General features: G+C 40.8%; 1 protein-coding gene across 14 annotated transcripts in view; it reads left to right on the top strand.

The window, feature by feature from the left end:
- Positions 1–13124, top strand: part of Cd44 (CD44 molecule (Indian blood group)) — an 89378-nt gene that overhangs the window by 38728 nt on the left and 37526 nt on the right. For 13 of the 14 annotated variants that reach the window (XM_023710540.1, XM_023710541.1, XM_023710539.1 and 10 more), the window contains exons 3-5: positions 347–480; positions 6473–6544; positions 9698–9913. In XM_023710540.1, the coding sequence (XP_023566308.1) occupies positions 347–480; positions 6473–6544; positions 9698–9913 (422 nt within the window). Of the gene's footprint in view, positions 1–346; positions 481–6472; positions 6545–9697; positions 9927–13124 lie in introns of all 14 variants that reach the window. The other variant, XM_023710552.1, reaches the window with a different exon arrangement.

Genomic DNA, 13124 nt, shown 5'->3' with positions numbered 1-13124 from the left:
GGTCTCTCCACTGTAACTCAGGCTTTCTTCAGCTTGTTTCAGCCAACTCAGTGATGCTGACCACCAGTTATATTTGAGACTATTTTGTTCATGGATTTTCTTTAACAAAACAAAGAACTGTACATGAATCTTCTAATAAAAACCCTCTGTCTCTATCTGCTCCGTTGATCTCTTTTACCCTCCTGTCTGTTATGATCGATTTTACATATCTTAACTGTTGAAACCTCCACTATTCCTGGGAATAAATGGAATGAAGCATTGCTTTGCTTTAGATGGCACGTGATGGGGTCTTAGGAAATTCCTGCTGCAGCCTTGCAGGTTGCTGACCTCTCATTTTCCTTGGCAGGTACGGGTTCATAGAAGGGCATGTGGTGATCCCTCGGATCCATCCCAACTCCATCTGTGCCGCCAACAACACCGGAGTGTACATCCTTACGTCCAACACCTCGCACTATGACACGTACTGCTTCAACGCGTCAGGTTGGTTCTCGGTGCACTGTCTTTACGTTGTCTTTGGTGGCAGTTGCATAGTAGCAGCTCACTTGTGGCCTAGGTGGGGAAACAGGTAGCCTCCATTCATGTGACAAAGACTCACGGACTGCCTATAGCAGAGATAAGATTCTTGTCTCCATGGGTTTACAGGTGCAACTTGGGGAAATGATTGGAAAATAATAAATATTAAGCACTTTATATGAAGTCAAAGAAATAGAGCAAAATACATAGATATAGAGTGCTAGGATTTTTTTCCAGAGAAGGGCACCAAAGAAAACCCTCCCTGGAGATATGCATTTAGGGAAGCCCTGACTATAATGGAGGAGTGAAGCTATTGGCAGAAGGGGTGACCAGTGCAAAGCCAGCATGTCTGAGCATCTTTCCTGATCCAGGGAGGCTAGGGTGGCTGAAATCTAGTGTTCAGTGGGGAAAGTGTCAGGAAATGGAGTCAGAGAGCAAAGCAAGAGCGAGATCCTGTAGAGCAATCCACTGTCAGTATGATGGGAAGTCATTGTGGGTTTTGTCTGAAGGAGGGACTCGAAACTGGTGAGAGTCTGGGGGTGCAAATGACTTAGCTGGAAGTATTGTTTTATGTTGAAGGTGAGGAAGATATAGGACAGACAGGAAGGCCAACCCTTCCTGAACATCCTTCACCAGTGGTTGAGACAATGAGAGACTAAGAAAGTTAAGAGAAGAGGTCGATTCTGGACTGCTGGCCAGCCTGCTTCTCTGTCTATGAAACTTTGTTCTAATCAGTAGCACAAAAATTCATGTTACCAGTCTAATTCAAGCCCAGAAAAATCAAAGAATTCAAGATCCTTTGAGGTCTTCACCATAAATGTCCAATGTCTGAATGCCAACTATCAAAAGTCACTCTGAGCCTTCAAGTTTCCCCCAGCAAAGGAAAGGCAAAGACTTGAGGTGAACTCCTCACACCTACCTTCCTGGAGTTTTCATCTCCCTTAGTGATGGCAAAGGGTATTAAATTAGTTGCAAAGTAACCTAAGACATTACCCACATGAGAAATATAGATTTATGTACAGTGATAGAATATAAAATCTAGGTGGATTTTTAAGCTAAAAAAGGGACATCAAGGACCTTGTGAAGTTACATTAGTGTTACAGTTTCACCACACACTGATTTTTGCATGAACAGTAAGATTAAGATGGGAATTCAGAGGGGGAAATCTATGGTTCAAGAGAAAAAGAAAGTATTAGGGCTGGACAATAGAAATGGAGTCTAGGAAGCCAGTAATGTCTACCAAATATAGATAGTTCACTGAACGGATGAGGACACACAAGCCAAAGAAAATTGTGGAATGTTTTCTCTGCCTTGTATGAACAGAAGTCACAGATGGAATTTGATCAAAAGGAAGAAAATCTAATGGGCCTTAGACAGTACAAGTTTCATACCCAAGGTGTCCATTCTGTTATGATAAACACAACCATATACAGTTAAGCTGGAGCGAGATACAGAGCAGCATGGGGTCCAGCTTGCTCTGTCTTGCTACATGGGGTCAGGGACTGAAGGATCTGGCATGAGCCGGCACACCCTCAGGGTCTCTAGATACTGCCTCTTGCTTCTTCTACTGAATCCTGGCCAGGGAAAGTATGTAATAAATTATGTAGTTCTGTTCCCACATTGTCTTGCCTGTTTTACAAGTTGGTGTCACTTTGAATTAATGTTTTGAGGGCCTTAATTCAAAAAGGCAAAAGCTTATTCTGTTTTATGGCCTGGAACTAAAGCCTGCCAGGCAGGCAATTATTAAGGCTTTTGTCCATAGCCTGAGTTTTTCCCATGAGGCTGGGTCCATCCTCAGGGCAGGAGACAATAGCATTGATTAACTTTGCTCTTTGTAGAAAAAGAAAAGACACCAGAAGTGTAATTCTTACTCAAATGGCTACATTAAAACAGAAGGTTAGAAGTAGTTTTTGCTTTTGTTTCTTCCAAATTGACTCAATGTTGACAGGCCTCTTCTATAAGTTTTCCTTAAGTTCAAAGAACAAATTTATTGGCTAATAATACTATCATAAAGGAGTAAGAAAATAATACTATTAAGTATTATTACTTAATAATATTGATTATACTAAATAATATCATTTAGTATACTTAGTATTAAGTATACTATGTAATATTAAAGGTACTAATAATACTTATAATACTAATAATAATACTAAGAGAGTAAGAAAGAACTAGAGGTTGTATTTCTTGACTTCACACTCACTGAACTAATGAGCCACAAATAAAGAAACTAGAGTCAGGCTGGCCAGATAGCTCAGTGGACTAAAGCACCTGCTTAGGCAAGTGCTAAGGGACTGGAGTTCAAACCCTATGCTGTACCCATCTCCAGGGCACACTGAGACAGCGATTGAGATTGGGCATGGTAGCGTGCACCTGTAATCCCAGCACTTGGAAGGCTGAAAACAGGAGAATCACTACGAGTCCAATCTGTGTAGTGAGACCCTATAGACCCTGTACTAAACACATTTAAAAAAAAAAAGAAAAGAAACTAGAGAAGGGGTAACATTGGTCAAAGCTAAATCAGTTTTGATTTAGTGAAAGTGTGGGGGATTAAGTAAGTTAAAGATCTTGACAACATTCTGTCTCATACAAGGGATCCTGCTGGACAGATCCTAGTGGCCAACTAAGGCTGATGATTTAGCTCAGTGGCACAGTACATGCCTAGCAAGTACAAGATCTTGAGTTTGATTCCTTGTACCAAAATAAAAAGTGATATTTCCTAATGGCTTATTTAGCTGGAGCACTTCAAAAATATGAAGCCCCAATCTTAGGAAACCCCCCTAAATTGGCTATAGTGACCAAGGCCAACTGGCTTTTAGTAAATAGCTTCTGCACCCTTAAAATCTTAGTGGTATTTTTGTGTCTTATAAATTAAAAAATATGGTAGCCCCTGAAAATGTTTTGCTGATTTTACTGCCTTATGTCTCAGTAATGAAGGCACAGCACAGGCCTGGGGACTTCTGGGAGAGGAGATAGAAAATTAGTTTAAGGTCATTTTAATGCCTCTTTCCCTTCTGAAGGCAGAATTAGGACAGCAAACTCTACATTCATTTGTTTACACACTCCTTTGTTTGACCACTGCTTGAGAATGTTTGTGGGTTCCCATGAAGTGCTTCCCTTTGAAGAAGGTTCCTTTTTCTCTATACCCAGAGGTCAGTGGCGAGCCTGAAGAACTAGTCGTTCTTTTGGTCATCTTGGTGCCGCAGCATCAGGGTTTCTGAGAATGCAGCCCACCAGGAAACCTCAGTATCTGTCTAACAAATGCCTGGGCTCTGGGATACCTCTGCAGGCTAAATCTCCCAGCCATGAAGTACTCATTAAATAGAATAAAAAGCTGTCTAATGAGGCCTTAAGATCTGTAGTGGGAGCGCGAATGTACTAATTGCACATTTAGGTCACCGTGTATCTTAGCATCCTTGCCAGATCTGATGTTCTTCATCAAAGTTTAGGTGAAATGGAGCATGAAAGAAAGACCATATGAACACATGATGTCACTGGTCACAAAACTGTCTTAGAGTTTTGACATGCCCCATCCCCTTATAACTTACCTCTTGAAAATGTTCAATATGCTACTGCTACCTGTGGCTGTTTAAAATTTTGGGGAGGGTGTCGCATCCCTGGCACTAAGAAGTTATAATTCAAAACCAATTTCTGCACACATGCAGTATGCTAAGATGAGGTGCAACTCTTAGCTCCAGCCATTCCTTGTGATCCCCAAGACCACAGGGGCAGATACAGGTTGGTTATATGCCCTTATTTCAAACAAGACAGTTTTGAAGAAGAAAAATTGTAAAAGATGTAATAACTATAGGCCATTAATTATTTTCTCTATAACTTTGTGAATTCCTCAGAAACAGGGACAGAAATGTGATTCTTTTTCTCCTTTATTGCTAAACAGTCTGACATACATGTGTTGAATAAACCCTTCAAAAGAATCAAGGAGCATCTATACCAGCAACTTCCTCTAGTTGTGACTATAGCATTCTGTTCAAGGTTTTTCTGCATGGTTTTTTTTTGTTTTTTTTTTTTTTTTTTTACTTATTTGTATTTGTGTATTACTTGAGTTTAAGTATTTTAAGTATACTTAATAGGAGAATTGACCTTTGAGAAATTATATTGACTCTTTTTTCCTATATCATTCATTCAATAAATACTTACTGAATATCTATCTATTCCCATCACACATTAAAGTTCTGGCCAAGACAAGGCTGCTACTCATACAGTGGAGCTTTTACATGTCTACTGGGGGTGGTAGCAGGAAGTGGGAGTTGGGAGAAACACCATGAACAATCACCAAGGGAATTGAGCCAGATAGCAGCAGACAGTGCTAAACATAAAGAAGATATGAAAGCAAGATGAGGAGTGATGGTGTCAGGTGTGAGGAAGTGAGGAATGACTTCACCAAGGAGGTGACTTTCCCCTAATAAAGAGCCTCTTCCTGAGAAATCCTTTAAATCAGGTTTAACAAGAATGACTTTTCCCTAAATCCACTTTTCCCTAGTTGACTGTGTAAAACTGCTAGGTACTTTCACTACGAGGCCAAAGAAATGCTAGAGTAAGACAAATCTCCACTATCTGTAGGAAAGATGTTCCCTGGTATTTGTAAGCAACTCATGCTTGTTTTGTCCAACTTGTGTTTTTGTCCAATGTTATCCATCAGTTTATGGCAAGACATTTAGAATACTTGTAATCACAAGTATTGACTGCCTGCCTCTGTCTCTCTGTTCCTCTCTGCACACATCCATCTATCCCTTCATTTTTTTTCTTTTCCAGAAAAGCAATTCAAGAAGACATCAGTTTGACAAATAAATCAAAACATGTTTGAACACACACTCATGCACATACGCACACATACATACACACACACACAGTAAAAGTCATAATGAAACATAAATCCAACCTTCAGTAACAGCAAAGCCAGTTTAAAGCTCTCTGAATGTTTTAGAGCTCACCACAAGCTCTAGCTATTCCTAGCGTCCATCCATACCCAAATGGATGAGCATGGATGGGCCTTTGGGCATGGATGGAATAGCTAGAGCTTGTGGGGAGAGCCTTTGGGCATGGAGGGCGGTAGGTTAAACTACCCTGCAGTCTGTTGGTAGAACCTCAGGTGTGGCACACAGGTGGGACTTTTACAGTCTATTTTACAAGGGCTCCAAACAGTACTGCTCAGAGGGCTACAAGATAATCTGTAGGTAAACAGACAGCACAAGGTTCAGCTGGCAGTCCTGAAGAAAGGGTTGGGGAGAAGAAGTTAGATGGAAAACAAAGGAAAAACAAGTCCAAGGGGCCCACTGTGAGATACGCCAAGACAGTTGTCTTAGGAAGATTCCTGTGCGGAAGGGCCAACCTCAGGTACACGCTGAGAAGCGGTCTGTGCAAAATGGCCACCTGTAGAGGTCATCGTATGAAGAAAATGATATACAGAAAAAGGACTATTTTTTAAAAATATTTGAATCAAATACCTACTTGCTTTTGTTACTTTAATCTTCAGTGTCATACTGTTTGTCCTGATAATGTCTACCCTGGTTTTCTATCATTTCTGTTGGTATCTGGAGTGAAAAATGCTTTTTCATGATAAACCATACATTTCATTGTTTTATAATGGATGATATAGCAATCAAAAATTCAAATCAATTTGATTTAACTATTCAGAAGGGCCCATCTCTACCTATTAATAATTAAACCAACACCTTCCACAACTTCAGACATAAAACACATACGTGAATGAATGAAATTGTTAATGTTGTGATTTCCAGGAAGTTATAAAGTTAAACAAAAAAATGGAAAATACGTCCTGAAAAGCAGTGAAACTCCCAGCAGGCTTAGCAAATTTCAGGAAAAGAAAATGATTTGTGACAAGTTATAATAAAACTCTATACTAACTGACTTACTGAAATGGAGGTAGGCTTACAACATACATTTTTAGAAGTTTCATTTTTTTCCACTTGTCCCATAGCTCCTCTTGATGAAGAAGATTGTGCATCAGTCACAGACCTGCCCAATTCCTTTGAAGGCCCGGTCACCATAAGTAAGTATCCCTTTTCATCTTGATTGAATTTTCCCATTCTTAGGAGAGGCATCAGATGTGTTCAGTATCGTTTTTATTTGACTAAAATGTTAGTCATTTCCCTAAGGCTAGGGAAGGTTGACTGTGATTCAGGGTTCCTTGTCATTTCCCTGCGTTGGCTTAAAATTGTCCCCTGCTCTACCCCTATACACTGTTCCTTTGCAAACTGCTTTTCCACATTTCGGGCATAGCTGTGTACTACCTGGCATTGCCACCTACTTTTTCTCTTAACTGACCTTTTTTCTTCTACTTAAAATGCATACGTTTTCTTAATAAACAAAACCAAACAAACAAACAAAAAAACCCTACAAATAAGAAACCAACATTACTTGTCCTGATTGCAGGTAATCTTAATATTTATTTATTTATTTATTTATTTATTTGGCAGAACCAGGGATTGAACTCAGGCCCTTGTGCTTGCCTGGCAAGTGCTTATTCTACTGAGCCATCTCCCCATCCCCTTAAGATCAATTCAAGTGTAAGAAAAAGTAAATACTATTTTTTGCTTGTAGCTGCTGAATGCTGTGACCCTACACTGTGCTTGTCTTTATGGATGGACTGAGAAATGCCAGGGACAGGGGCATTCTGCCTCCAAATGAGAATTCTATGTTTGCTTTCACTAAATATTGAAAGATATCCATGAATTTCATAAACTTTCTGTTGTGTTTCAACATTACCTTATTCACCTTCAATCATCTTGGTTATCTGCAGAAATATGAAAATGGTAGTTTAGAGAACCAAAACTATCAAACAGGGCAGTCCTGATCATATTTGCCTTTGCTTGCTATTTCTCTGAGTAGGAGCATAGAATTGAGGGTGTCTGATGTCTGCCTCCTGGAACCATATCCCAACAAGGGGGCTTAGCATGGAGGTAAGAGTAGTAAGGGGATGAGAATCTTCCCAGACCACATGAATCCAGCCTCCTACTGCAAGGAATTGTCTGCTCTTTTCTTGCAATAGAAAGGGGAGGCTTTCCTTTCTATTGGCTACTGTGTGAAACGTTACGTTCCAGTTGAGTTCGATTTGCAATCTTATTTCCTCACCCCTGTCTGATTTTAGAGGCGTGACTTTTTCTGAACTTCAGTTTCCTGTCATGCAAAATGACACAACTGGGGCTGGGGAGATGGCTCAGTAGAATAAGGCAAACCTGGCAAACACAAGGGTCTGAGTTCAATCCCCAGTTCTGCAAAAAGAAAAAAAAAAAAAGCACAATCTATACAAGTAGTTAAGAAACTTAAAAAAATACTATGTCTAATGCCTGCCTTGCCCATAGTAAATGTTCAGTTAATGTCAAATTTCCTTGGTTCTCACAGATCTCTTTTAAAGGCCAGATTTATGCTATGGTTTGACTATGTTCCCTTGAGGTTTGTGTTATATGTTTATGGATTTGGAGTTGGGACTTGAGGCTCTAAATAAGATTAGATGGAGTCAAGAGGGTAGAGCTCCTATGACACATTAGTAGTTTTATTAGAAGAGAGAGACGTGAGCTAGCATACTTGCTAGGTCTTAACACATATGTGTTCTTCATGGTATGATATAGCAAGAAGACCCTGCCAGGTAACAGCACCTTGCTCTTAGATTTCCTTGCCTAGCCCCATAGCTGTGAACCCAGGAACCTTCTATTCTTCATAGATTATCTGGTCTCGAGTATTTCATTACAGCAACAGACAATGGACTAAGCCAGTAATGCTTCTGTCTTAGATCTTCACATGCAGAAATTATCAAGGCATTGAGACTTTGGATTTTTAAAATTTGCACTTGCTGAGCAAGCTTGGTAAATGGGCAGAAAGAATCTTTGATTTTGCTGATGTAATTCAGCAGAAAATTATCTCAGCTATACACAGCCATGTAGTGAATGGCCCCAATTTAAAGGCAGCAAGTACTTTCAGGAACAAGCAATGAATAAATTCATCTATATTTTTCCCTTCTGGTCCATTCTAGTCATTTGCCCATTTAAGCCAAAGGTTTTGATATTTAAATACATCTGAGCTTGCCAATTTCAAGGTTGAATTTTAGAGAATGACAGAAACTCTGTCAATATTTAGTTACACTTACTTCCCAGTCAGGAGTAAGGGTTTGCTCAGCCAAAATTTTTTCCTTACAGAGAAAATATGTTTCTTCATGGATTTGCTGGTATATCTTCCTTGTGGAGTTTATTAGCCTGCTATTTCAAATCTTTTATGGAAATGGATAGAATTAATAGCAACAAATTTTTCTTATACTTCAGAAAGTATAAGGGACCAGGTAGGGTAATTATCATTTATTGAGCATCTATTTATTTTGAATTCTATGCTAAATACTACTTACGATATATCACATAAGGGCCATAACAACTTTATCCAGAAAGCAATAGCCTTGCTTTATAAATGAGCAAGCTGAGGGCCACTAGGTTACCTGGGCTAGAACTACATGGGCCCGAAACTCACACATGGGTGCTCTCCAGTATCTCTTCTTTTACCTCCTCATTTCTAGGGTTTAGCGGTGTCTTAGTTGCTTTCTCATTGCCTACACACAATACCCAACACCCACAAGTTAATGAAGGAAAGGTTGATTGCAGTTTGTAGTTGACAGAGATTTCAGTCCATAGTTGCTGGCTCCAAAGCAGGCATCATGGGAGAGGAGAAATAGTTCATGGTGTGGCAGGCAGAAGGTAGTAAGCAGCAGGCAGCAACAGCAAAGCCTCCTTTTCCCCTTTATCCAATCCAGGCTATAAATCTGCTGTGTGTTGCCATCCACACCCAGGGTGGAGCTTTCCATTACCAAAGTCCAGGACTATGAAAAACCAATTAGTAGACCAACCTAGTATTACACACCCACAATCCCAATAATACACCTTTAACCCATGTTTATACCCTAGATCCAGCCACCTTTGTAAAGCCCCATCTTTATAGGCCTTGGAGGGACACCTAGACATAAGCCACAACATGAGTTTGGAAAAGAATCCTCTTTCTTCTTGCATCAGCCACTGTATCTTACCACTAGATAAACAGATATTTTCCTTCATAAAAACAAATTTAACTTCAAGGTCACTATTTTGTGTGACAATCCATAGACTTCCCTATACTCAAAAACTATCATCTGGGAAGTTCTGAAAATGTCTTTTCTTTCCCCAAGATATAGTCAACCGTGATGGCACCCGCTACAGCAAGAAAGGAGAATACAGAACACACCCAGAAGACATCAACTCTACCAATATTATCGATGATGATGTGAGCAGTGGGTACCCTGGTGAAAGGAGCACTTCAGGAGGGTACAGCATCTTCCACACCCACCTTCCAACTGCACACCCGACCTCTGATCAGGCAAACACCGAGGTCTACGGAAGTACCAGTAAGGAGTCTGAATCACTGTACTTTCTGATAGCAGTTCTGTGGCAAAACGTCTCCAGTCTTCCTGCACCACGTGTACTCAAGAGTTGACTTTCTTTTGTTCCTAAATATCTAGACATAAGCGATTTCATTTGGGCAGGTGGCTCCTGTGCTTGTCCTTGATCAGTGTGCATTGACTAGAATTGCCTATAATTTTTGTCCTCTGTCTACAACTCTAGTTTCTCACATTAGGGTAAGATATGTCATTTTATAGGTTGGTCTTTGGTTTTTTGTTCCTTTGCTTGCTTTTGAAAGAGCCTATCTCCCTTTCTTCTCTCATTCCTGAGATATGGGGAACATCGCAAACTGATACAGGAAGTTTCTACTTTTGCTTATTTATTTCTTTCTTCCACAATGGGTAACACTGTTTTTGGGATCCTAGAGTTTGTATAGCCTCCTACAGCCTTCTTTTCCATCTAGCTTTATGGTTTTATGCTTTAACTCGATCAATGCTGAAGTTATTGATTGCATAATATTTAGTCATATTCATCAACAATGATTTACTAAACAATTCCTTTATTTTGGAGGCATTTTCTCATCAGATCTATCCTCAGATTTAACCCTCTCAGAGTCCCACACTCCAGTCTATTGGGCAAGGTCCTCCTTGCTTCTCTGGTGTGTGGGAACTGCAAGAGTGGAGCTATGTGAACACTGCATTAGGTGACTTTGAGTTTGGGGTCTGGGCTGTAGTGTCACCAGAAATGGAAAGTGCGTACCTCTCCTCTCACCTCCTCCTTCACCTCCCTCTCGGCATTTCTCTATGGTTTATTGAAAAACAGCTTTCTGGATTGGCTGTGCTCTTTCTGTGGAGGATTATTGAAACCCAAACAGGGCACCTGAGGGGGTTTCCTAGTACAGCGTGGATTTTCTCTCCTCCCAGCTTTGGCTCCTGAGGGGTGGGACTCGGGCCTCCAGACAGCGTGGCACAAATTGACTGGTTTGTGAATATGTAAGATGGGATCCTTTCTTTTCGCTTGTCACCTAGAAGCCATGGAAACTGCCAGAGGTCTCTGACTGAATCGGAGGTGACTCACCCCACAGTGTTTTAAATTTGTCAGCAGCTCTGTAAGGGGTGGCTATCCATCGGCCTGGGGTTCTGGTCTTTCCTGAAAAGTTCCTTGAAGCAGTTCAAAAAGCAGATCTGCTCCAACTGCCCATGCTTCCTGAGTGGTGGTTCTCCGGAGCTGGAAACACCTGGCGAGAGGTTTGTGCCAGTAAGGCAGGCAATGCTGCTGCTGCTGCTGCTCGCTGCTCCATAGGTTGCCACTTTTTTTGGTACTGAGTATTGAAACTGGGGTCTTTGGACTAAATTCCAGTCCCAGCCCATTTTTTATTTTGAGACAAAGTTGCTCTAAGTCACTAAATTGCCCAGGGTAGGCTCAAACTTGCACTCCTCCTGCCTCAGCCTCTCAGAGTGCTGGAATTACGGATCTCTGCTAGCATACACGGTCTGCCTGCCTTTTTAGCCTAATCATGTTGAAGATGCTTCTCGTTAGAGCCCACAATCATGTCAGATGTTAGAAAACAGTAATTAATGATACCTTCAGGAAGCAGAACAGGTAGAACCTAAGGTCTCATTTCCCACTGAAGAAGAAAATCTTCTCAAAATATGTCTTGTAGGGATTAGATGAAATTAACATTCATGCTGCAAATAGCCTAGAAAGCAGTGAGGAGAGAGAGAGAGAGAGAGAGAGAGAGAGAGAGAGAGAGAGAGAGAGATTAAAGAGAGAAGTCAGGATGAGTAAGAATTTTCAGACAATACTCTTAATCTTTTCTATGTCAAATATTGCTCGAGTAGTTACTGCCTCAGACGAGTGGGCTTATCTTCACAGGTGAGACATCCTACCTAGTTCAGAAATCAAAGAAAAGGAGTGTGTAAGACTTAACTAAAATATAGTTCAGGATTTGATTTGAGCAAAGAATTTTTCTTTCCTCCTCACAGAGAACACTTACCTAAGTTTCTTTTTAACAGAGTTACCCATGAAAGAGACTTCATTTGAGTCAGTGCTAACTCAAGAGTCATTGAAGTGCTTGAGGATTCAGAAAGGCCAGTGGCAGCTCCAAGTGGATTAATTCATGCAGAAAAAGCATCAACACTAAAGAAACAACATCAGTAAACTCAGGTGGAAACTCAAGCACAGCATAATACATACTAGGAAAAGTTAGAGTAGAATCAGGAGATTCCCAAAGCCTTATCACTGTTGGACTGAGAACTGGGATGGAATGAGAGGGAGTGACTGCAGATCCTCCCTAATGCAGGCAGCGGGGTAGAGGTCAAGAGAAGGATTGGCAGAACGCATGGAAGAAGCTGGTCTCTGGCTTGATTGAGCCATTCCTTTTGTAAGTGTGCCTCATGGGTGGCCGTAGAGATGAGAACTACCTTCTGCTTAGGTTTGGACATCTTGCAGGCTGTTGATTGTAAATATTAGTTTTGGAAGAACTTTCTTGGAGATAGTTACAGCCCCTTCCTATTGGTGCTCTGGAACACTGGAAAAAAAAAAAAGAAATCTAAACTAATTCAGGAAGCAGACTCCTGCCTTGGAAAGCTCTATTTCCTTGTCTTTGGGTGTCAAACTCATAATTTTGGGAGGAGGGACATCTGGCAAGGCTTAGTCGGGTGGAACAGATTGGAAACTGCTGGCTAGGCCACAGCTGTCTTTTTTTTTTTTTTTTTTATTCTTCCCTCTCATGCAGGAGGACAGAGGTAATGCCTATTTCTATCTTGCTCATGAATGCTTATTTCTTGTGCTTTCTCCTTTCCCCGTATACCACAAGGTGAGTGTGTGGGAAACTCTGCATCTTTAGCAAAGCTTCTAAAAGGAGAACGAGGCGTCTGTAGGTGTGCAGGCTTACTGAGGGCATCATGAGAGAAACTGGCTCCTTGCTCTGCTCTCTCGCTGAACTAAGGTGTTCTTTTAGAACGATGTGTTACGTAGTGCCTGCTGCTGGCGTGTGGTATGTATAATTTTTAACTCTGCTTCATGGATTTTCAGTAGAGTCTACTAGGTAGTCTAGAATCACCTGAAATAATATGCAAGACTTTGAGAGTGTTTGTCCGAAGGGTCTTTTCCTCAATTAGAGAGGTTAATACACATCAGATTTTTCAAAGGAGTATGTGATTTTAAATGTTTTTGTGAACATTCTAGCTGGCTCAAATACTTATCCTAATGATT

The sequence above is a fragment of the Octodon degus genome, unplaced genomic scaffold, assembly GCF_000260255.1.
Source record: "Octodon degus isolate 3935 unplaced genomic scaffold, OctDeg1.0 scaffold00018, whole genome shotgun sequence".
Taxonomy (NCBI): Eukaryota; Metazoa; Chordata; class Mammalia; order Rodentia; family Octodontidae; genus Octodon; species Octodon degus.
Note: the sequence above shows the minus strand (reverse complement) of the source record. Positions and strands in the feature narration are given on the sequence as shown.